We start from the raw sequence: 23,834 nt of genomic DNA on the forward strand, positions 1-23,834 counted from the left end.
GGAAATTGAGGCTGCAGTGAGCCATGATCGTGCCACTGCACTACAGCCTGGGCAACAGAGACTCAGTCTCAAAAAAAAAAAAAAAAAAAAAAGCAAATGTCAAATGCTTGGATCAAGTGGAGGAGCCAGTTATTGGGGGCATTGAGAATGCCCCAGATAGACGTTCGTTTTGTTGTTCATCCAAAAAATAGTGAGTAAGTGACCACATGTCCCAGGCCCTGGATGGTGCTCAAGAGGAGGCAGTGAGCAGGACCAAGGTGGTGATGACAACCTGGGCTGAAAGTCAGAGAATTCAACAGTTGGGAAATTTCCCTGATAGGAGAAGTACAGCGCTGCCATGGGAGGACACTGCGGGAGCACTTCAGCCAGGCTGGGAGTCAGGGAGGGCTTCCTAGAGGAAGAGGTGTTCCATCCAAGAACTGGAGAAGAGTTAGGAAGACAGACAGGAGAGGGAAGAGTGTTCCAGGCAGAAGGAATTGCATGTGCAAAGGTCTGTAGCGTGGACTCTGGTGGCCCAGGATCTAGGGTGTGTCTGAACTGCTGCCTCCCCTGCAGCCCACGGTCAAGTTCGACAAGCAGCCGTGGTACATCGACTCCACAGGCGGCACGCTGCACCCGTACCAGCTGGAGGGCCTCAACTGGCTGCGCTTCTCCTGGGCGCAGGGCACTGACACCATCCTGGCCGATGAGATGGGTCTGGGCAAGACGGTGCAGACCATCGTGTTCCTCTACTCCCTCTATAAGGAGGTGGGCAGGCGGGGCAGGTGACCAGGAGGGGTGGCCAGTCCTGGCCAAGGGCAGCTGGTCTCACGGCTTTGGCCTCTTTCTCCAGGGCCACTCCAAGGGACCCTACCTGGTTAGTGCGCCCCTCTCCACCATCATCAACTGGGAACGCGAGTTTGAGATGTGGGCACCCGACTTCTATGTGGTCACCTACACGGGGGACAAGGAGAGCCGCTCAGTGATCCGGGAGAACGAGTTTTCCTTTGAGGACAACGCCATTCGGAGTGGGAAGAAGGTGTTCCGTATGAAGGTGAGGGCTTGCCATCCTTGGAAGGACGGTAGGAAGACCCTGGGTCTGGTTCAGGGACCACAGGTGCCCTGCCCTCCTTGGGGTCCCTCAGCCTGGGAGGGCTACTGAGGCTGGCAGACTCTGAAGGACTTGTCCTAGAGGCTGAGTTACCGCCATGTCAGTTTTCTGGGGCTCCTGTAACAAAGTGTCACAGACGGGGTGGCTTCAAACAGCAGAGATGTATTCAGTCACAGTTCTGGAGGCTGGAGGTTGGAAATCAAGGTGAAGGCAGGGCAGCGTGCCTCTGAAGGCTCTAGGGGAGGACCCTCCCTTCCTCCTTCCAGCCTCCTGGTGGCAGCAGGAGTTCACTGGCCTGCAGCCGTCCAGTCAGTTTCTGCCTCTGTTAGCACATGGGGTTTTCCCCTTTGTGTCTGTTTCTCATCCTATAAAGACGTCATTCATACTGGATTTAAGGCCCACCCTAATCTAATATGACCTCATTTTAGCTACTTATTTTATTTACTTATTTTTTTGAGACACTGTATCGCCCAGGCTGGAGTGCAGTGGGGCGATCTCAACTCACTGCAACCTCCCCCTCCTGGGTTGAAGTGGTTCTCCCACCTCAGCCTCGAGAGTAGCTGGGACTCCAGGGGTGCGCCATCACGGTCGGCTAATTTTGTATTTTTTGGTGAAAACGGGTCTCACCATGTTGGCCAGGCTGGTCTTGAGCTCCTGAGCTCAAGTGATCTGCCTTTGTCGGCCTCCCAAAGTGCTGGGATTACAGGAGTGAGCCACTGTGCCTGGCCCCAACTAATTATTATTATTATTACTATTATTATTATTATTATTATTATTATTATTATGAGATGGAGTCTCATTCTGCCACTCAGGCTGGAGTGCAGTATGGCATGATCTCAGCTCACTGCAACCTCTGCCTCCGAGTTCAAGCAATTCCCATGCCTCAGCCTCCAGAGTAGCTTGGATTGCAGGCATATGCCACAATGCCCAGCGAATTTTTTGTATTTTAGTAGAGATGGGGTTTCACCATGTTGCCCAGGTGGTCTCGAACTCCTAAGCTCAGGCAATCTGCCTGCCTTGGCCTCCCAAATTGTTAAGATTACAAGTGCGAGCCACCACGCTCAGCCTATTATTATTATTATTATTATTACTATTATTATTATTATTATTATTTTGAGACAGGGTCTTACTCTGTCACCCAGGCTAGAGTACAGTGATGTGATCATAGTTCACTGCAGCCTTGACCTCCGGGAGCTGGGACTACAGGGACACACCACCACACCCAGCTAACTTTCAAAGCTTTTGTAGAGATGGGGTCTCCGTTATGTTGCTCAGGCTGGTCTTGTACTCCTGGGCTCAAGCGATCCTCCTGCCTCAGCCTCCCAAAGCATGGGGATTATAGGCATTGAGCCACCATGCCCGGATAACTAATTATATCTGCAAAGACCCTATTTCCAAAAGAGCTTCTGGGTGGACATGAATGTTGGGGGGACACTATTCAATGCAGTGCACCAGCTGTGTGACTTCAGGCAAATCACGTGGCCTCTCTGGGCCTCAGTGTTTTCTCAGCAAAATGGAGTTAACAGACACACCCCACAGAGTCAAGTGAGTTAGTAAGCACGAGGTCTCATGGTGCCGTGAACCCTACGAGGTCTTGTTAAAGCACAGTCTGTAACCCAGCAGTGCTGGGGTGGGGCCCGAGCCTCTGCATTTCTTTTCTTTTTTTTTTTTTTTTTGAGATGGAGTCTCACTCTGTCGCCAGGCTGGAGTGCAGTGGTGCGATCTTGGCTCACTGCAACCTCTGCCTCCCAGGTTCAAGCGATTCACCTGCCTCAGCCTCCCGAGTAGCTGGGACTACAGGCGCATTCCACCACACTTAGCCACTTTTTGTATTTTTAGTAGAGACCGGGTTTCACATGTTGGCCAGGATGGTCTTGATCTCTTAACATCATGATCCGCCTGCCTCGGCCTCCCAAACTGCTGGGATTATAGGCGTGAGTCACCATGCCTGGCCTGAGCCTCGGCATTTTTATTGTTTTTTGAGATGGAGTCTTGCTTTGTAGCCCAGGCTGGAGTGCAGTGGCACGATCTTGGCTCACTGCAAGCTCTGCCTCCCGGGTTCACGCCATTCTCCTGCCTCAGCCTCCGAGTAGCTGGGACTACAGGTGCCCGCCACCACGGTCGGCTAATTTTTTGTATTTTTAGTAGAGACGGGGTTTCACTGTGTTAGCCAGGATGGTCTCGATCTCCTGACCTTGTGATCCGCTCGCCTCGACCTCCCAAAGTGCTGGGATTATAAGGCGTGAGCCACGGCGCCCGGCCTAGCCTCTGCATTTCTAAACACTCCACATTGAGGAGCGAGGACTTGCAGCCATTGGCCCCTAGAAAATGTCAGTGCTACAGCCTTGTTGGCTGGCAGATCCTCTCACAGGACCTCCGAGTCCCTCATGTTGGCCTCCTCCACTGTCTGCTGGCAGCTGTGGCTCTTAGAAATGCTCAGAAACTGTTGAATGAGTGAATGAATCAATGATCCCACAGGTGACTTTGTAGATGGATGAGCCCCTGGTCATTAGACACAAAAAGAACCTCCCCTGAGCCATGCTGGGACCCTGCTATGTGCCAGGCACTTTGCTGATTTGGCTCTTCTATTATATTTACTGTTTAATTATTTTATTGTTAAAAGTTGTGGTAAAATACACATAATGTAAAACTTACTATCCTAACCATTTTTAAGAGTACAGTTCAGCTGGGCATGGTGGTGTGCACCTGTAGTCCTAGCTACTTGGGAGGCTGAGGCAGGAGGATTGCCTGAGCCCAGGAGCTTGAGGCTGGAGTGCGCCATGATTGTGTCTGTGAACAGCTGTTGCTCTCTTGCCTGGACAACATAGTGAGACTCTGTCTCTTAAAAACAAAACAAAACAAAACAAAAAAAACAGCCAGGCACAGTGGCTCATGCCTGTGATCCCAGCACTTTGGGAGGCCAAGGCGGATGGATCACCTGAGGTCAGGAGTTTGAGACTAGCCTGGCCAACACGGTGAAACCCCATCTCTACTAAAAATACAAAAATTAGCCAGGCATGGTGGTGCACACCTGTAATCCCAGCTACTCAGGAGGCTGAGGCAGGAGAATTGCTTGAACCTGGGAGGCAGAGGTTGCAGTGAGCTGAGGTCGCGCCATTGCACTCCAGCCTGGGCGACAAGAGCTAAATTCCGTCTCAACAACAGCAACAACAAACCAACCAAAAAAAAAAAAAAAAAAAAAACAGTTCAATAGCGTTAAGTACATTCACATTGTTATGCAACCAATCTCCAGCACTCTTTTTATCTTGCAGGATGGAAACTCTGTCCCCATTAAACATGAACATCCCCACCACCTCCAGCCTCTGGCAGCCACCAGTTTACTGTCTGTCTGTCTGCACGAGGTTGACTACTCTGGGTGCTTCATATGAGTAGAATCGGGAAGCATCTGTCGTTTTGCGACTGGCTCATTTCACTGAGCAGAATGTCCTTGAGGTTCATGTATGTTGTAGCACGGGTCAGAATTTCCTTCCAAGGCTGGAGAACATCCCATCACGTGGATAGACCACGTTTTGTTGATCTGTTCATCTGGTGATGGACACTTGAGTTGCTTCTGGCTTTTGGTGATCGTCAGTAATGCTGATGGAAAGGAATATGGGTGTGCAAATACCGCTTTGGGTCCCTGCTTTCACTTCTTTTGGGTATACACCCAGAAGTGGAACTGCCGGATCATATGGTAATTCTATTTTTGATTTTTTGAGGAACAGACGTAGCTCTTTGAGTTCTCATAGCATTCTTCACCTAGATAGGCGAGGAGACCGAGGCTGAAAGATTGTGTGTAAACCCAGGTGCCATGTGTGGGCAAAGCCTGTGCTGCACGACATCCTTGGCCCTCTCTGCTCTCTCACAGGCATGTGGGCTGCTGGGAGAGGCAGGTTTGGTGCAGGACAGGACAGGCCTGCATCACTGGGGGGGGCCAATGCAAAATGAAAGTGCAGGGCTCGCAGGAAAGCAGCTTTTTCCTTTCTTCTGTGGTCTCTCTGTCAACATGCCAAGGTGTTTTACATTTGGTTTTTTTTTTTTGGAGACAGAGTCTCACTCTGTCACCCAGGCTGGAGTGCAGTGGTGTGATCTCGACTCACTGCAGCCTGGGCCTCCTGGGTTCAAGTGATTCTCCTGCCTCGGCCTCCTGAGTAGCTGGGACTACAGATGTCCACCACCATGCCTGGCTGATTTTTGTATTTTTTAGTAGAGACGGGGATTCGTTCTGTTGGCCAGGCTGGTCTCAAAGTCCTGGCCTCAAGTGATCCTCCCACCTTAGCCTCCCAAAGTGCAGGGATTATAGGCGTGAGCCACTGTGCCTGGCCTAAATTTGCTTTTTAAAGTCGTGTTCCTTCAGGTGTGGGGATCCTCACCGGGAGAGTGCAGACCCTCACAGGCACCAGGCCCTGTCCTGGAACTTGGTGCATAGACTGTGTGCCTGGCTTCCCCTCCCCACCAGTACCCAGGCCCAGGCCCCCACCAGGGGAGTAGGGGACAGCGGTCACCAGGCAGGGGCAGGGGAGCAGGGGAATGAGAACCTGTCCCAGGGAGGCTCCACGTCTCCAGCATACACTCCACTGTCCCCGGGATATTTGTTACAAAACACAAATTCAACAATAATTTGAAATTAATATTTCAAATCAGCAACCTCAAGGCATTAAACCCCAAGTGCAGGGTCCGTTTCTCTGTTCATGTCTTGGCTCTGCCATTTATTAGCCACAGGGACCTGGGAGAGTGCTCCAGCCTGAGGCCCCATGAGCTTTACATAGGGATAAAAGGCCAGGTGCGGTGACTCATGCCTGTATTCCCAGTACATTGGGAGACTGAGGCAGGAGAATTGCTTGAGGCCAGGAGTTTGAAACCAGCCTGGTTAACATAGTGAGATCTCCTGTCTCCAAAAACAAAAGTAACCCTGGGGGCAGTGGTGGATAAAGGACACAGTTGAGCTCATGTTTTGTTAGGATGAGGTGAGAGTGGAAAGGAAGTAATAAACCTGGAGCCAGGGCTGCTTGAGGTGGCTCGTGCCTGTAATCCCAACGCTTTGGGAGGTCGAGGCGGGCGGTTCACTTGAGTTCAGAAGTTTGAGACCAGCTTTGGCAACATGGTGAAACCCTGTCTCTACGAAAATACAAAAATTAGCTAGGTCTGGTAATGCGTGCCTGCAGTCCCAGCTACCCGGGAGGCTGAGGTGGGAGGATTGCTGGAGCCACCTCACCTGGGAGGTGGAGGCTGCAAGTGAGCTGTGATCGTGCCACTGTACTCCAGGCTGGGGGATGAGAGTAAGACTCTGTCTCACTGGTGGTGTTACGAGCGGAGGCCGTTTCTTCTCGTCCACACCACCCTCTCTCAGGGCTGTGCTCTGGGCCTCAGTTGATGCCCCTCTGCTTGGTGGCCAGCATCTGCCCCTCTGGTGCTAGGCTGGCCGGCCCAGGGCTCCCTGGAGCCTTTGTGTGTTCCTGTGCACACCTCCTTCTTGGCTGTTTGTCTTCTGGGACTGTGATCCGCTCTGCTCCCAGCTGTCTCCTCCCCAATGCCCCTCTTTTCTCCAGAAAGAAGTGCAGATCAAATTCCATGTGCTGCTCACCTCCTATGAGCTCATCACCATCGACCAGGCCATCCTGGGCTCCATTGAGTGGGCCTGCCTGGTGGTAGATGAGGCCCACCGCCTCAAGAACAACCAGTCCAAGGTAGGTGGCGCCAGCCGCCAGACCCCAGAGCTGCCCAGGGTGAGGGGCCGCCCAGAGCCCCCTGATGGGCCCCCCTCTCCTCCCTTCAGTTTTTTAGGGTCTTAAACAGCTACAAAATTGATTACAAGCTGCTGCTGACAGGGACTCCCCTTCAGAACAACCTGGAGGAGCTGTTCCATCTCCTCAACTTCCTGACTCCGGAGAGGTTCAAGTAAGTCACCTGGATCCAGCCAGGGAGGTGGTGGTGGGGCTGGGGTGGTCCCAGTGAAGACAGATCAATAGCCCATCCTGGCTGTGAGACCTGCTCGGCCATTTCTTCCTCATCAGTAAAGTGGGAGTGTTAGCGACGTCCCTGCTTTGACCTCCCGCAGAAGCAGGGTGTTGGGGTGGGTGGCGTGGGTACACGGGAGTGTTTGGTAAATATCAACAGCTGCTAATACCACGACTCTTCCTTAGCTCTGGCCTAGACTACCCAGGGCTCCTCCTGGACTACTGTCCCTGCCTGCACTCCCCTGGCAAGTTCCTTTCCCTCTGCTGAGACCCCAGTGACTCACATGGGCAACCGTGGTGGAGGCAGAGGCAAGCTCCCAGGTGGCCGGAACCCACTGCCCAGCCTCCTCATCTTCACCTACCTCCACTTGCCTGCTCAGAATGGGGCGTTCAGGGAGCAGTGTGTCGATTTTGGAATCAGGAGATGTAGTTTTTTTTTTTTTTTTAAGAAACAGTCCCACTCTGTCGCCCAGGCCAGAGTGCGGTGGCTCGATCTCAGCTCACTGCAACCTCCGCCTCCTGGGTTCAAGCTGTTCTCCTGACTCAGCCTCCTGAGTAGCTGGGATTACAGGCATGTGTCACCAGGCCCAGCTAATTTTTGTATATTTTTAGTAGAGATGGGGTTTCACCATATTGGCCAGGCTGGTCTCGAACTCCCGACCTCAGGTGATCTGCCCGTCTTGGCCTCCCAAAGTTGGGATTACAGGCGTGAGCCACCAGGAGATGTAGATTTGTGGGGAGGTTTTGGCAAAGCTGTACTTATCAGCTTGGGCACTCATCAGACTCAGTTTCCTCATCTATTGTCTGGGTAATAGAGAGCTCCTGTCCTGGATGGTTTTGAGGATGGAAAGGTGTCCAGTGTGGCTGAGGAAAAGAGGGCTGTGATGTGTAGAGGCGACAAGGCTTAGACAGAAATTGAGACGATACCCAGGGCAATGCCAGGGCTCCCTGGTTCACCAGCCAGCCAGCCTACATGGGTTGGGTGCTCTGCACCCTGCCTCCCCTGCCCCGGTCCTCTGCTCCTGGCTGTTATCCCAGCTTTTTGTTGCAGCAACCTGGAGGGCTTCCTGGAGGAGTTTGCTGACATCTCCAAGGAAGACCAGATCAAGAAGCTACATGACCTGCTGGGGCCGCACATGCTCAGGCGGCTCAAGGCTGACGTGTTCAAGAACATGCCGGCCAAGACTGAGCTCATCGTCCGGGTGGAGCTGAGTCAGATGCAGAAGTGAGTGGTGGGCTGAGCCAGGAGCAGCCTGTGTGCACCCTTTCCCCTGGGCTGCTCTCCTGGGTCACTTCCCACGTGGGTGGAGGGCTCTTCAGCCTCACTGAGGCTTGGGCTCATGCTTTGCATACACTTTCTTCGTGGGGCCTCTTCTCAGGTTTTAGTGACAAGCGTTTGGGCCACCTGAGTGCTAGCAGTGTCCCCCAGTCACTTGCAGGGGGACTCCAGGCTGGTGGCTTCACCTCTTGGGGGTCCCTTGGGTCTCCCTGTAAATGGGTGCTTGGCCATCAGCTTCCAGTCCCCCTGCAGAGCAGAGAGAGCCCTCTCGGAGGTGGGTCTGACCCAGCCTGCCTTTCCTCGTGTCCTGCTGCAGGAAGTACTACAAGTTCATCCTCACGCGAAACTTTGAGGCGCTGAACTCCAAGGGGGGCGGGAACCAAGTATCGCTGCTCAATATCATGATGGACCTGAAGAAGTGCTGCAACCACCCCTACCTCTTCCCTGTGGCTGCCGTGGTAGGTTTCCCTGGCCATCATGACAGCTTCTCCATGGCCGCCATGGTAGGTGTCTGTGACTGCTGTGGTAGGTGCCTGTGGCTGCTGTGGTAGGTTCCTGTGGCCCCTGTGGTAGGTTCCCCTGGCCATTGTGGCGATGCCACCATGGTAGTTTTCCCTGGCCATCATGGAAGGTTGCCTGTGGCCACTCTGATAGGTGCTGGGGAGCTTAACGACCCCGCTGCTGTGGTAGGGCTGGCACAGCTGTGAGCCCTGCCTGGGAACAGGGGGCCTGGAGCCAGGGCCATGGGACCCACGGTCTACCCCGCACTGTGGAGCCTGGCTCGGGTGTGGGCCTCATGTTCAGCAGGCAGACAGGCCATCACCCCATTGCTTGGCACTTGCCTGTTCCCTGCGGCCCCTTTGGCGCAGCCAGAGAGGGGAGCCCGCCAACGCCCCACCTCCTGCTGTGTCTGCAGGAGGCCCCTGTCTTGCCCAATGGCTCCTACGATGGAAGCTCCCTGGTCAAGTCTTCAGGGAAGCTCATGCTGCTGCAGAAGATGCTGAAGAAACTGCGGGACGAGGGGCACCGTGTGCTCATCTTCTCCCAGGTGCGCTGCCCCTGCCCAGCCCTGCCCCACAGAGAGCATCCTGCCCTGATGCTTGGGGGCGCAAACTTGCCGGCACCCCTCAGGACCCAGTGCCGTTCCCGTGCGGGTCACGTGACTGTGTATCAGGGGTCATGCCCCCGTGCTCTGGCATGATGCCGCTGAGGAGCTCGGAGCACATTTGCCATAAAGAGCAGCATCTACCCGCACCTGCCCTTCTGGTCTGCATGTCCAGGCTGGTAGACAGCCACCTCCTCCCCTGCAGCTTGGTTTCTCATTAAGGTGGGGCCCTGGGGTATGGTTGGGAGGAACTCCTCTCTCCAATAGGCCCTGAGGGGCCACTGGCGCCTGGCTTGTTGGCTTGGAGGCAGGGCTGCCAGCTCAGGTGTGTTCATTTCTTTCTCCATCCCTTTGTTTGCGTCTGTCATAGTCAGGCTGTGTGCTGGCACATGGGTGCAGGAACTAGTGATCTAGTCCTTGTTCTCAAGCTGCTCAATCTACTGTGGGAGACAGCTCAAGGGACAGGTACCTGACCCCGTGGTCAGCTCTGTGTTGGAGGCCACAGTGATGATCCTACAGGGTCATGGGGCTAAAAATGCTCCTCTTGTGGGCCGACTGAGCCAGGCCCCTTGCTCAAACCCAGAGTCTGGGCCATGGCTCCTTGTGCACAAACATCAACTGAAAGCAGTGTCCGCCGCCTGCAGCCCCAGGCCACCCTGCTGGGCTGCTTCAGCACAAAGAATGCTGGAAAGCAGGGCAAGTTTGAGACCAGCGGCTGAGCCAAGGAGTGGGCTAGAGTGGAGATGGATCCACACCCCCCAGTACCTCGGTACGAACATGAGACGCAAGCCTGGTCAGAGGCCTTGAGATACCAAGTAATGGGAACCACACAGCTTCCAGAAATGTGCACGCGGGGCAGGTGGCAGAGACGGGACCCTCCTGCCCAAAATGAGCCTATGAACCCCAATTCCAAACCCATACAAAAGTGAATGCCGAGACATCCCCCAAAGCAATAAATAAAATCCAAATAAGAAAATAGGGGCTGGGTGTGGTGGCTCACCCTATAATCCCAGAGACTTGGGAGGTTGAGGCAGGAGGATTGCTTGAGCCCAGGAGTTCAAGGTTGCAGTGAGCTATGATCTTGTCACTCCAGTCCAGTCTGAGTGACAGAGCAAGACCTGTCTCTTAGAAAGAGAGAGAGAGAGAGAGAGAGAGAGAGAGAGAGAGAGAGAATAGGATAGCCTGAAAAGACTTTACGTAGACGTGTTTAGGATCCTCAAAATTGGCATCCTAAAATAAAGAAGAAATTAAGCAAAAGCAGGAAGAACTGAAATAGGAACAACTGGATAGAAACATGCATGAAATTGAGATAAAACATTTCAACAGACTGGACAGACTCTGAACACTGTTGAAAAGAACTTATTGATGAATTGGAATCTGGTGCTGAGGCATTTCCCCAGAATGCAGTGTACAGAGACAAAGATAAAACAGAGAACATGGAAGACACCTTGACATGCTCCAATAATCATCCAATTGGAGTTGCAGAAAAAAGAGAAAAAGTGGTGAAGAAGTTGGATTTGTTGAGAGTTTGCAGACCTGGAGAGAGATGTGAGGTCTCAGATCTGGAGTGCATTCTGGAGTACCAAGCAAGATAAATATAAATAAATGAACCCTTAGACGCTTTAGAACCCCGAGGTACTTTAGACCTAGTACCTACAAAATAAGGGCAACCAGATCGTTCTCAGTCTTCTTAACAACAACAGGTGGCAGGGACCGTGGCAAAATCTCCAATGCACTGAGGGAAAATGTGTGCTGATAGTTTTATATCCAGCTAAACTCTCTCGAGAATAAAGGGAATTACATGGGGTCATGGGAGCTTAGGAGGGACTGCCTTTCTTTTCTCATGGGGAGGAGTGAAATCAGGGAAGACATCACAGAGGTGATGTTTGTGTTCCCTAGGCAGTAAGGGGGTGGGTATTCCAGAAAGAGAGTCAGGTAGTTTGGAATGGCTGGGGGCTGTGAAGGAGCACTAGTCCAGCAGAGCCTTGAATACGGGGCAAGAAGATAGAACTTAGTTCTGTGTGGTGGGAGCAGGGGCGGCTCATGTCAGAGCCCTGATTTAGGCGAGTGGCTGTGGGGCTGGGCAGGAGGATGGATTAGCTCCGCAGGGTGAGGTTGGAAGCTTTGTTCTTCCCCAGAGTCCTGCATTGGGCCTGCCTAGGACCCAGCTGAGTCCCCACCTAGCAGGCGGCTCTCTCCCTCCCCTGGCTGTGGCGGGGTCCCTGCCCATGGCCCATGGGGCCCCTTGCTCTTTGGCAGTTCCTCACGTGCCCATCTCACCTGCAGATGACCAAGATGCTGGACCTCCTGGAGGACTTCCTGGAGTACGAAGGCTACAAGTATGAGAGGATTGATGGTGGCATCACTGGGGGCCTCCGACAGGAGGCGATCGACAGATTCAACGGTACCCCCATCCCGCCCAAGGGTTCTGATTGAGACCCCTTTTTGGCTTCTTCTCTCAGGCCTCATTCTTAGTCAGGCCACCCAGCCAATGTTGTGTAAGCAGAGCCCCACAAACAGCTGAAGACAGCAGGCCAGTCCCAGGCCACGGCAGCTTCCCCTGAGTTTCCAATGTTAAAAGGATTCCTCCCATGGAATTGGAGTTCTGAGGGGCCCAGCAGATAACACCTGCTGGGAATGGAGTTAGACAATGAGAAAGGCAGACAGGGGCCTCTAATATTGACACCAAGTAAGCCCCAGTTACAAGTGGTGTTGGACAGAGCCTGCCGTGTGGCAAATGGTGGCAGGAGGTACAGAGATGCATATGCTACCTGGGGCCACTTCCAGAGTCAGGAGAGAGTGAAACGCCCGGGCCACACATGATCAGGTTCTTCCCCTAGAGTCACCCATGCTTGGTCTTCCCTGGCTGGGAAGGAGAGACGAGGGCAGAGGCGAGGAGGGTCTTGCCAGTGGAGCTCCTCCTGTAGCAAAGGAAACTTCTGGAGTGGGAAGCAGTCAGCCGCAAGCTTCAGTAGCAAGTTTGCAACAAATAGTAACAAGCTTTGTTTCCCTGGGGCCTCAGCCCTTAGAAAGGGGCTGGGCCATGCTCTCCAAACGCCTGAAGCAGTGATTCCTTTTGCACACTCGTGCCAGAGAGCCAGGAGGAATAGCAAGTTCAGAGTTTCAGGGTCTAGACGTGACCCAGCCACATGTGGAAGCAGGAGTGGCTGAAGCCCTGGGTGTGCCGGGGGCCTGTTTGCAGCTCCAGTGGGGGCTGTGGTCAGTCCCAGGTCACTGAAGGGCCCTGAGAGGCTGAGAACCAGCCATCCTGTGACAGGGTTGCCCAGTGGGGTGGGACCCCAGGCCCTGGAGCTGTGCCCCTGAGTTTCCCGGGCTGCTCTGGCAGCATCGGTAGGCTAAGGGAAGCCAGGGGTGGGAAGCTGGGGGGACATGGAGGACTGAGCTCTCTGGGCTCTGCTTGTACTTTGCTGGCGGCTTGCACTTTGTTTTTTGCTCATCTGGGCTTTGAAAATGGACCTCCTCATTCCAGTGACCTCCCATTGGGCCAGGGCTCAGAGCACGCTGGGGGCTAAGTGGGCTTGGGCAGGCCTCCCCTCTGGCTCCACTGAGTGCAGCTATGGCCACCTGTCTCTGATGGGGTCTCCGGCTTTGTCCTTCTCTGCCAGGGACCTGTTGCTGCAGTTCCTTCCCTCTGTTCTCCCCACCTCCTTTCTGCCACGCCTGTCTCCCCGCCCAAGGTATACCCCCACAAACACCCCATCTGCTGGCCTCTCTTTTTCAGCCCCCGGGGCCCAGCAATTCTGCTTCCTCCTTTCAACCCGGGCAGGCGGCCTGGGCATCAACCTGGCCACAGCCGACACTGTCATCATCTACGACTCGGACTGGAACCCGCACAACGACATCCAGGTCTGTGCCGCGGCCACGCGTCACCCTCCCAGGGGGCCTCTCATCCCGGGCCTCAGGCAGGTTCTGTCCTTCATGCCCTCCTGGCCATGACCTCCTCACCTACCCTGCTGCTGTGGGCCTCCCTTCCCTATGGAGTCTCGGCCCCAAGAGGGGCCCTGGGAGTGAGTGGAAGCTCATCCCTCCAGCTCTGTCCTTGTCCAGAGGAGGAAATAGGCTTGGAGAGGGCAGGGAGAAGGCAGGGGAAGTGTCCCGGGGCACACAGCAGTTCGTCGGGGCCTCTGATCTGGTCTTTCCCATCCTCAGGACCAAGGAGGGAGGCAGGAAGAGGGAGCCCTGGGACCCAGAGAGGCACCCATTTTGGAGGGGGCGGGGAGCAGAGAGTGGGACCTGTGGGAGGTGAGTGGGGGAGGATGAGATGGTGCAGGGGGCAGATAGGGCTGATAAGGAAGGATGGAAGGGCTGCGGGGGGAGGGGCTATGGGAATAGAGCCACCCTCGTGTCCCTGGCCACCCTTCTTGGGCACTGGGACACACACATCGAACGCTTACAAATGCAGGGGAACACATACAAATTGATGTCTCTCATTCATGCATGTGTGCGCCCATGCACACAGATATACAGGCCACACCCAGGCCACCTCATGCAGGGCTGCACAGAGGCACTTCCTTGTATGATAATGGACAGATTCAGCTCCTTGCTGCCCTCAGAAGGTGGCTGCGTGCCTCCAGCACATGGTCTTGTGGTCCCATTAGTGGTTCGGTCACAGGGAAATGCAGCCTCCTACCTCCCCATGAAGCTCTGTGTGGCTTCAGTTACACTCAGCACACTGGCTGTGTCATCCCTCACACACTCTTGCACACCTGCAGTCCTGCCTGCTTCCACTGGCTGGGAGCTTTTCCACTCCAAACCCAGCCTGGCACCCAGGCTCGTGGGAGGCTCCGCAGTCAGGGAGGGAGCCCAGCTGCAGGGGTGCACGTACCACATGCCTTTGCCTACACAGTCATGTACCCCATTCCATGCTCTTGAGCTCATCGGTGTGACCCCCTCCATTGCCTGGAGGCCTGGGTGAGCCACGGGTGCTGAGGTGCAGGTCTCCCCAGGCCTTCAGCCGTGCCCACCGCATCGGCCAGAACAAGAAGGTGATGATCTACCGCTTCGTGACTCGGGCCTCAGTGGAGGAGCGCATTACGCAGGTGGCCAAGCGCAAGATGATGCTCACCCACCTGGTGGTGCGACCTGGTCTTGGCTCCAAGTCGGGGTCCATGACCAAGCAGGAGCTGGATGACATCCTCAAGTTCGGCACAGAGGAGCTCTTCAAAGACGATGTGGAGGGTGGGCCTCTGTTCTGAGGGAGCATGGCGGGGGACTGGGGTGGTCCCGCTGAGACACCCATCCGGGGCTTGCTGGGGTCCCTGCCCGCTCCAACACACAGCCTCTCTCCTGCACCCCCAACCTGTGTCTCCTGGCCAGGACAGCCCAGGGTGGTGTCTTTGGGCACTGCCTGCCAACCCTGCAGCCCTCTGTGCTCCTGCAGCCCTCTGTGCTCCTGCAGCCCTCTGTGCTCCTGCAGCCCTCTGTGCTCCTGCACCAGTGCTCTCCTCCTCTATCTGACAGGCATGATGTCTCAGGGCCAGAGGCCGGTCACACCCATCCCTGATGTCCAGTCCTCCAAAGCGGGGAACTTGGCTGCCAGTGCAAAGAAGAAGCACGGTAGCACCCCACCAGGTAGGGGTCAACCCAGCCTAGTCTCAGCTCCTCCTCTGACCAGGTGGCTGCTCCTGCAGAGGTGGGGTTCCTCGACCCGCCCTCACTTGGGTGTCCTGGGACTGCCGGGTGGACGGGGAGCGGAGCTGTTACAGTGCGGTTTCCTCTGTCTGGTCACCACACCTCTCAGCTGCAGCCCCTGGTGGGGATGGGAAGGGCTATTGTTTGGAGTCTGTTCCTGGGTCCCCAGGGCTGGACCAGGGCAGTCTTTGTCCCCGCACTACACTTGCCTGCTCCCCAGGTGACAACAAGGACGTGGAGGACAGCAGTGTGATCCACTATGACGATGCGGCCATCTCCAAGCTGCTGGACCGGAACCAGGACGCTACAGACGACACGGAGCTACAGAACATGAACGAGTACCTGAGCTCCTTCAAGGTGGCGCAGTACGTGGTGCGCGAGGAGGACGGCGTGGTAAGGTCCCGGCCTGCCCTCCTTCCGCAGCCCCGCCCTCCACTGTGCCCACGCCTTCCACTGTGACCCCGCCCTCCAGCCTCAGCCCCGCCATCCAGCCGCAGCCCTGCCCTCCCTGCTGTGACCCTGCACTCCAGCCTGTGCTCCACTCTCCAACCACGTGCTCAGCCGTCTCCGCTGGGGCCCTGTCACCCCACCCGTGGGCTCAGGACTAGACATAGCAGTGAGGGAAGGGACGGAGGCAGTGCTGAGGGCAGTACAACTACACGGACAGGCCACTGCCCTTGCACACATCAGCCGCGTGCTCCGTGGCATCATCCCGACTCCAGTCCAGCTTCCCTACTCTCTGAAGTGCAAGCTGATCTGCCACCCCATTGCACAGAGCCCCGTGCCCGGAGTCTGGTTTCAGTCCCTACCCGGCTGCGCCCTCCCACCCCTTCCTCAGGGCCTGCATCTCAGCCCTGCACCTGGACCGCCGACGTTCCAGAATGCCCTACACTTTTCTTTTTTTTTTTCTTGAAATGGAGTCTCGCTCTGTCACCCAGGCTGGAGTGCAGTGGCACAATATCGGCTCACTGCAACCAACGCCTCCCAGGTTTAAGTGATTCTCGTGCCTCAGCCTCACAAGTAGCTGGGATTACTGGCGTGCACCACCACACCTGTCTAATTTTTGTATTTTTTTTTTTTTTTTGAGATGGAGTCTCGCTCTGCCGCCCAGGCTAGAGTGCAGTGGCCGGATCTCGGCTCACTGCAAGCTCCGCCTCCCGGGTTTACGCCATTCTCCTGCCTCAGTCTCCCGAGTAGCTGGGACTACAGGTGCCCGCCACCTCGCCCGGCTAGTTTTTTGTATTTTTTTAGTAGAGACGGGGTTTCACCGTGTTAGCCAGGATGGTCTCGATCTCCTGACCTCGTGATCCGCCCATCTCGGCCTCCCAAAGTGCTGGGATTACAGGCTTGAGCCACCGCGCCCGGCCTGTATTTTTAGTAGAGACAGGACTTCGCCATGTTGGCCAGGCTGGTCTCGAACTCCTGACCTCAGGTGATCCACCTGCCTCGGCCTCCCAAAGTTCTGGGATTACAGGAATGAGCCACCATGCCTGGTCTGCCCCATGCTTTTCTCCCTTCTCCACTGGGCAAAGCCCAGCTGTCCCCGAGGGGCTCCTTGTTTGTCTGTCCCGGGGGCCTTTCCTTTTCCTCCTCTGCTCCCCAGCCCTCCTGCAGACCCAGTGAGCCCATGACCTTTTCCTTTGAAACCAGGAGCCTCCTGAGGGCAGGCACGGGAGCTTATTCAACTCAGTACCCCAGTCCTTGGCCGAGGCCAGGAAGTACTTGCTTTGTGAATGGATGAATGAATAAGTAAATGATTGACTGGATAGGGGCAGGGAGAGGAAGGCCAGCTAGGGCTGGGGTGATCAGAGAAGGCTTCCTGGAGTAGGCAGGCCATCCCATTAATCGTTGAGCCCTGAGGGGGCAAAGGGCAGGTCAGATGGAGGCAGCCTGAGGCTTCCGGGAGGGCAGAGATGGCCCCACCTATGGAGCCTGTGGTGCTGGCTTCCCCAGGAGGAGGTGGAGCGGGAAATCATCAAGCAGGAGGAGAACGTGGACCCTGACTACTGGGAGAAGCTGCTGCGGCACCACTACGAGCAGCAGCAGGAGGACCTGGCCCGCAACCTGGGCAAGGGCAAGCGCATCCGCAAGCAGGTCAACTACAACGACGCCTCCCAGGAGGACCAGGGTGCGTGCCCAGAGGGAGGGACTGGTGCCCCTCGCCGAGAGGTGGAGGATAGGGCAGGATTCTGTCGGGGCATCCCTGTGCAGAACCCCCGGGAGGTCCAGGCCGGGAGAGCTGGGCGAGTGTGCCAGGAGGGATGGTGCCCCAAACCCAGAGGCGGAGAGCGGGGCAGGATTCTGTCGGGGCATCCCTGTGCAGGACACCCCCAGAGGTGTGGGCCAGGAACGCTGGGCGGTGCTGGTTGGAGCTGGGAGGCAGCTTTTTGGAGGAAAGGGGATTGGGGGCAGGTGCAGAGGTGTTGGGTGTTTGGGGGAACAAGGTGTGGCATTAGTTCAGTGACTTCACTGCTGCTCGTGACGTGGCCTTGGGCAAGCCCCATGCGCACAGAACAGTGCAGTATCTGTAATGTGTGGGTACACATAACCCTTAGTGTATCATGTGGTGGTGTTGAGATTATTAAATGAACCCACAGAAAGTAGGTGGGCCATTGTCATTGTCACTGCTGTCTTACGGAGCTGGGGTTCAGTGGCTCGGCATGGCCCTGGGCGTGCTTGAACTTGAGGGTGGGCTTTGCTTGTACAGCTCACTCCGTGCCCCTCTGTCTGGCCCTCTGCAGAGTGGCAGGATGAGCTCTCCGATAACCAGTCAGAATATTCCATTGGCTCCGAGGATGAGGATGAGGACTTTGAAGAGAGGCCAGAAGGGCAGAGTGAGTCTCAGTGTTAGTGGTCTGGGCTACTGCTGAAGCCATGTCAGGGGAGCTGATGGCAGCAGGGGTGGGGCTGGTTTGGGGTGCCGCTGTCCTTGGGGGTCAGAAGAGGGGGGTCAGGAATCTTTGGGCTCCCACCTGAGGAGCTTCGGTGGGCTGCTCCCCAGGTGGACGACGACAATCCCGGAGGCAGCTGAAGAGTGACAGGGACAAACCCCTGCCCCCGCTTCTCGCCCGAGTTGGTGGCAACATCGAGGTGGGGCCTGTCTGTTCCCGCAGCTCTTTCTGCCCCCGCTTCCTGCTGCCCCTGGGGTATGGAGGAGGGCTGGGACACTGCCCAGGGTCTCATGCCAGGTAGAGGCGGGGCTGGGACAGAACTTGGTCTGGTCTTTGCCATCAGGGTCCTGCCCCAGGTGGAGGCCCCTGCCTTCTCTGTGCCCCCTTCCTGCCTTCTCTTCCTCCCATGTTTTTCTTCCCCCATCCCAGAATCCTCCGCCCCCACCCTGTCTCTGTCCTGGGCTCATACTCCCGCGCTCCACCCGCCCAGGTGCTGGGCTTCAATGCCCGACAGCGGAAGGCCTTCCTGAACGCCATCATGCGCTGGGGCATGCCCCCCCAGGACGCCTTCAACTCCCACTGGCTGGTGCGGGACCTTCGAGGGAAGAGCGAGAAGGAGTTTAGGTAAAGGGGCTAGGTGGTGGCCCAGGGTGTGACCACCTGTCCCTGAGTAAGGCAGGTCCTGTGGGTGAGCCCTACAGAGGGCAGCATTTGCTCCCACCAGGATGAGGCCGTCTGGAAAGTTCACTGCCATTTGGTCTTTGGGTGGCTGGAGTCCTGGTGCCGGGCAGGGCTGATTTGCAGAAAACACTGACCAGTTGGTTTGGACCAGTGGGTGTTACGGCAGCGAGGAAGATCCCGGTCACCCAGGGCCAGGGCTGTCCTAGGAGTTCCCCTTGCCAGGGAGGCCCTCTCTGTCCTTTCCTGGGCCTGGCCCAGGCCTGACTGGGAGGGGGATGATGGCTGATGATCATCTAGGAGTCCCCCGGGGTCCCGCCAGCCCTCTCAGAGAGTTCTTGCCGGCCCCCCACTCCCTGAGCCCCAGTCCCCCCACCACCCCAGAGCCTATGTGTCCCTCTTCATGCGGCACCTGTGTGAGCCGGGGGCGGACGGTGCAGAGACCTTCGCAGACGGCGTGCCCCGGGAGGGCCTCTCCAGGCAGCACGTGCTGACCCGCATCGGGGTCATGTCACTAGTTAGGAAGAAGGTGGGTGAGTGGCTCTCTGTAGGGCCCTTCCTGGTGGCTGCCTGGGCCCCTGGTGCTGTCCCTTGGGGATCAGTGGTCAGAAAACAAGTGCCTGTCTCAGGCCACATAGCTGCCCAGGGTCTGAGTCAGGCCAGAGGGACTGACCTGGAAAGCCTTTCTGGGTGAGGGGCCTGTGGGGTGGAGGTCAGGATGGTGGATTACATACAGTGGGAGGACACACGGGGTAGGAGGGTGGGCAGGGGAGCTTGTGGTCAGGAGGGGCCTGGCTTGGCCAGCTTTGGGCAGCGGCAGCAGCTACCCCAAGCCTGTGACACCTTCAGTCCCCCGGCTGCCCTGAGGCTCTTAGGGCTGAGCTGCCACCACTGCCCGCCCTCTTTCCCTCCCACCACCCCAGGTTCAGGAGTTTGAGCATGTCAACGGGAAGTACAGCACCCCAGACTTGATCTCTGAGGGGCCCGAGGGCAAGAAGCCAGGCGAGGTGATCTCCTCGGACCCCAACACACCAGTGCCCGCCAGCCCTGCCCACCTCCCGCCAGCCCCGCTGGGCCTGCCAGGTCTGTGGGCTGGGCGGGCCGGGGAGGGCACCGGGGTCATGGAAAGTGGCAAGGTCACAGCAACCCCCTAGTCTAACCCACACCCCACAGAAGACGGCCTCTCCTTCTCCCAAAGCCTCTGTTTGCAGAAATGTCACTCTCCAGAGAGTTTTTCATTTTAATGACAGTTTTGAGATATAATTTATATACCTACTGCAAAATTCACTCTTTTGAAAAACTAGCTGGACCCAGTGCCTAGCACCTGTAATGCCAGCACTTTAGGTGGCCGAGGCGGGAGGATCACCTGAGCTCAGGAGTTTGAGACCACCGTGGCCAACATGTTGAAACCCCATCTCTACTAAAAATACAAAAGATTAGCTGGATGTGGTGGCACGTGCCTCTAATCTCAGCTACTCGGGAGGCTGAGGCAGGAGAATCGCTTGAACCTGGGAAGCGGAGGTTGCAGTGAGCCAAGATCACGCCACTGCACTCCAGCCTGGGGGTACAGAGCCAGACTCCATCTCAAAAAAATAAAAAATAAAAAAGTACTACTCAGTGATTTCTAGTATATTTGCAGGGGTGTACAACCATCGCCACGGCCTCAGGCTGGAATGTTTTCATTCCCCTGAAAAAGAAACCCCGTACCCATTAGCAGCCACTGCCTATCCCCCGACCCCAGGCCTGAGCAGCCACTAACCCACTAACCTGCTTCCTGTCTCTGGATTTCGCAATGCTGGATGTTTCGTGTGTATGGCACCCCACAGTGCGTGAGCCTTTGTGTCTGGCTTCTGTCGCTCAGCCTGGGGTTCCAGGTTCATCCACATTGCAGTGTGCATCAGTGCTTTAGTCATTCTGCCTTATGGCTGATAACGTTTTCTTTTCTTTTTCTTTTTCTTTTTTTTTTCTGAGACGGAGTTTCGCTCTTTTTTCTTTTCTTTTTTTTGGAGTTTCACTCTGTCGCCCAGGCTGGAGTGCAGTGGCGCGATCTCGGCTCACGGGTTCACGCCATGCTCTGCATCAACCTTCCGAGTAGCTGGGACTACAGGCGCCCACCACCACACCCGGCTAATTTTTTGTGTTTTTAGTAGAGATGGGATTTCACCGTAGCCAGGATGGTCTCGCTCTCCTGACCTTGTGATCTGCCCGCCTCGGGCTCCCAAAGTGCTGGGATTACAGTTGTGAGCCACAGCGCCCGGCGGAGTTTCGCTCTTGTTGCCTAGGCTGGAGCGCAATGGCGTGATCTTGGCTCGCTGCAACCTCCGCCGCCCAGGTTCAAGCCATCCTGCCTCAGCTTCCTGAGTAGTTGGGATTACAGGTGCGTGCCACCACCCGGCTAGTTTTTGTATTTTTAGTAGAGACGAGGGTTTGCCATGTTGGCCAGGCTGGTCTTGAACTCCTGACCTCAGGTGATCCACCCACCTCGGCCTCCCAATGTGTTGGGATTACAGGCGTGAGCCACTGCACCTAGCCGGTAACGTTTTCTTGTATGGATTTACTACATTTTGCTTATCCATTGCTCTGTCGATAGATTTTGGGTTGTTTCTACTTTTTGGCTGCTGTGAATAATGCTGGTGTATTCCACGTTTTTGTGTGGACATAGGTTTTGAGTTCTTTTGGGCAGATATCTAGGAATGGAATTGCTGGGCCATGTTTTCCCTTTTGAGAAACTATTAGACTGTTTTCCGAAGGAGCTGTACCATTTTATGTTCCTGCTAGTGTTGTGCGAGAGTCGCAGGTTCTCCACGTCTTCAGCAGTACTTGTTCTCTGCCTTCATGGTTCTAGCTGTCTTGGGAGCGTGAGGTGGTGTCTCACTGTGGTTCTGATTGGCATTTCCCTGAAATGCGGACATAGCTATCCCCCTGGTGAGGGGTGAGGCCAGGCCCTGAGAAGCTGTGTCTCCAAGCACAAGGGAGCCCTTGGAGGTGGACACATCTTGGTTTGCTTCTTGGCTGTGGCCTGAACTCTGTCTAACCTTGGGCAAGTCACCTAAGCTCCGTGAGCCTCCGCTTTCCCAGCTGTGCCCACCTCCCAGGGCTTCTCAGAGCCACATAAGTGACCAGCACTTTGCAGTGTGTCGGCGGCTGACTTGGCAGGGAGGAAACTCACACCCTCTCCAGTGGCACACAGCCAGGCGGCCTGCCCGAAAGCTAGGACCAGACCAGGCGTCGTGGCTCCCAATCTGGGCCTCCGTCTGCCTCACTTCCCTGCCTCCAGATGAGCAGCCACTGCTGTGTGCGGCCCTGTCCCGACAGCCCCTCACTTTGGTCTCACTGGGTTCAAGGTCCTCCAAACATTACTAAGTCATAGGCCTGGCCTGGCCTCTCTGACTTAGCCGGGGATCCTGCCTGTCTCTCCTGGAGGTGCTTGGCTGCAATGGAGCCTCCTGAAGGCCAAGCCCCACCTCTCCCCTCTGCCACCCCACTCCCTGCCCTACCCCTTCCCGTCTGAGCCCACCTGTCTCACTTCTTTCCTTTGATCTTTCAGACAAAATGGAAGCACAGCTGGGCTACATGGATGAGAAGGACCCGGGGATGCAGAAGCCAAAGAAGCCCCTAGAAGTCCAGGTGTGGAACGTGCTGGCGTCTGGGTCTGTGGTGTATGTGGGGTGGAGGTTGGGTCTGGGGACCTTCTCAGGCCCTGCACAGCAAGGTGGAACCCAGGCCTCCTGGCTCCCTTTTCGGGGCTCTGAGTCGGGGTGGGCAGACTGGGAACAAGCAATGGGAGCCAGGAGACTGGGTTCGCAGCCCAGCGCACATTCCCCGCCCTCCGTTCCTGGTGAGGCCCCAGGCCCTGCAGTTCTCCTGGCTTCCCCTCTGCAGGCCCTTCCAGCTGCCTTGGACAGAGTGGAGGGCGAGGACAAGCACGAGAGCCCAGCCAGCAAGGAGAGAGCCCGAGAGGAGCGGCCAGAGGAGACGGAGAAGGCCCCGCCCTCCCCGGAGCGGCTGCCCAGAGGTTGGGCTTCCTGCAGTCCGCCCACCCCAGTGCCATGTCTGGCCTCAGCAGGCCTGGGTTCAGAGAAGGGCAGGTGGCTGTACTTCAGCTCATTTCTGCCTGGCAGAGAGGTAGACTCCAGCCCTTTGCAGGCCCCCTGGTGAGGGGAGGCCAGGAGCTCAGGCCTCTATATATGGACTTAATGGACTTTAACTTTTTTTTTTTTTTTTTTTTTTTTTTTTGCAGAAAGGGTTTCACTCTGTCACCCAGGCTGGAATGCTGTGGTACGATCTCGGCTCACTGCAGCCTCCGCCTCCCGGGTTCAAGTGATTCTTGTGCCTCAGTCTCCCCAGTAGCTGGGACAACAGGCGTGCCCCACCACACCCAGCTAATTTTATTTTTAGTAGAGATGGGGTTTCATCATGTTGGCCAGGATGGTCTCGATCTCTTGACCTTGTGATCTGCCCACTTCGGCCTCCCAAAGTGCTGGGATTACAGGTGTGAGCCACTGTGCCCAGATAATTTTTTTTTTTTTTTTAATTTTTAGTAGAGACTGTTGGCTGGGCTGGTCTCAACCTCCTAACTTCAAGTGATCCACCCACCTTGGCCTCCCGCAGTGTTGGGATTATAGGTGTGAGCCACCTTGCCTGTTGGTCTTTAACTTTTCTTACTATACAGAGATTGGTGGTTATTGGGCTACTTTTTTATTTGTGATTTCTGACTCAATTGCATTGTGGTCTGAAAACATGAGTCTATCTGAGGTTGTTGAAACCTACTCTCTGGCTCGATACAGTCAGATTTTGTAAATGCTGTATATGTGCTTGAAGAGAATGTCTATTCCCTAACTGCTGGGTTTAAGGTTCTAACTATATGCATTAGGGCTGGGCACGGTGGCTCACACCTGTAATCCCAGCACTTTGGGAGGCTGAGTCAGGTGGATCACCTGAGGTCAGGAGTTTGAGACCAGCCTGGCCATCATGGCGAAACCCTGTCTCTATTAAAAATACAAAAATTAGTTGGGTGTGTTGGCGTGTGCCTGTAGTCCCAGCTACTCAGGAGACTAAGGCAGGAGAATTGCTTGAACCTGGGAGGCAGAGGTTACAGTGAGCCAAGATCATGCCATTGCACTCCAACCTGGGTGACAGAGCGAGACTCCATCTCAGAAAAAAAAAAAAAAAATATATATAT

The 23,834-nt window shown here is 55.7% G+C and overlaps 1 protein-coding gene across 3 annotated transcripts in view; it reads left to right on the top strand.

Moving 5' to 3' along the window:
* CHD5 (chromodomain helicase DNA binding protein 5) overlaps positions 1-23,834 on the top strand; it is a 77,340-nt gene that overhangs the window by 34,680 nt on the left and 18,826 nt on the right. For all 3 annotated transcript variants that reach the window (XM_017856014.1, XM_017856016.1, XM_017856017.1), the window contains exons 15-34: positions 556-747; positions 833-1,033; positions 6,640-6,777; positions 6,867-6,988; positions 8,099-8,272; positions 8,643-8,784; positions 9,243-9,374; positions 11,718-11,835; positions 13,174-13,298; positions 14,399-14,630; positions 14,913-15,023; positions 15,304-15,476; positions 17,037-17,211; positions 17,825-17,917; positions 18,085-18,173; positions 18,465-18,598; positions 19,037-19,181; positions 19,576-19,735; positions 22,200-22,279; positions 22,535-22,667. In XM_017856014.1, the coding sequence (XP_017711503.1) occupies positions 556-747; positions 833-1,033; positions 6,640-6,777; positions 6,867-6,988; positions 8,099-8,272; positions 8,643-8,784; positions 9,243-9,374; positions 11,718-11,835; positions 13,174-13,298; positions 14,399-14,630; positions 14,913-15,023; positions 15,304-15,476; positions 17,037-17,211; positions 17,825-17,917; positions 18,085-18,173; positions 18,465-18,598; positions 19,037-19,181; positions 19,576-19,735; positions 22,200-22,279; positions 22,535-22,667 (2,869 nt within the window). The remainder of the gene's footprint in view (positions 1-555; positions 748-832; positions 1,034-6,639; positions 6,778-6,866; positions 6,989-8,098; positions 8,273-8,642; positions 8,785-9,242; positions 9,375-11,717; positions 11,836-13,173; positions 13,299-14,398; positions 14,631-14,912; positions 15,024-15,303; positions 15,477-17,036; positions 17,212-17,824; positions 17,918-18,084; positions 18,174-18,464; positions 18,599-19,036; positions 19,182-19,575; positions 19,736-22,199; positions 22,280-22,534; positions 22,668-23,834) is intronic.

The sequence above is a fragment of the Rhinopithecus bieti genome, unplaced genomic scaffold (assembly GCF_001698545.2).
Source record: "Rhinopithecus bieti isolate Rb0 unplaced genomic scaffold, ASM169854v2 scaffold_40368, whole genome shotgun sequence".
In the NCBI taxonomy this organism is placed as follows: Eukaryota; Metazoa; Chordata; class Mammalia; order Primates; family Cercopithecidae; genus Rhinopithecus; species Rhinopithecus bieti.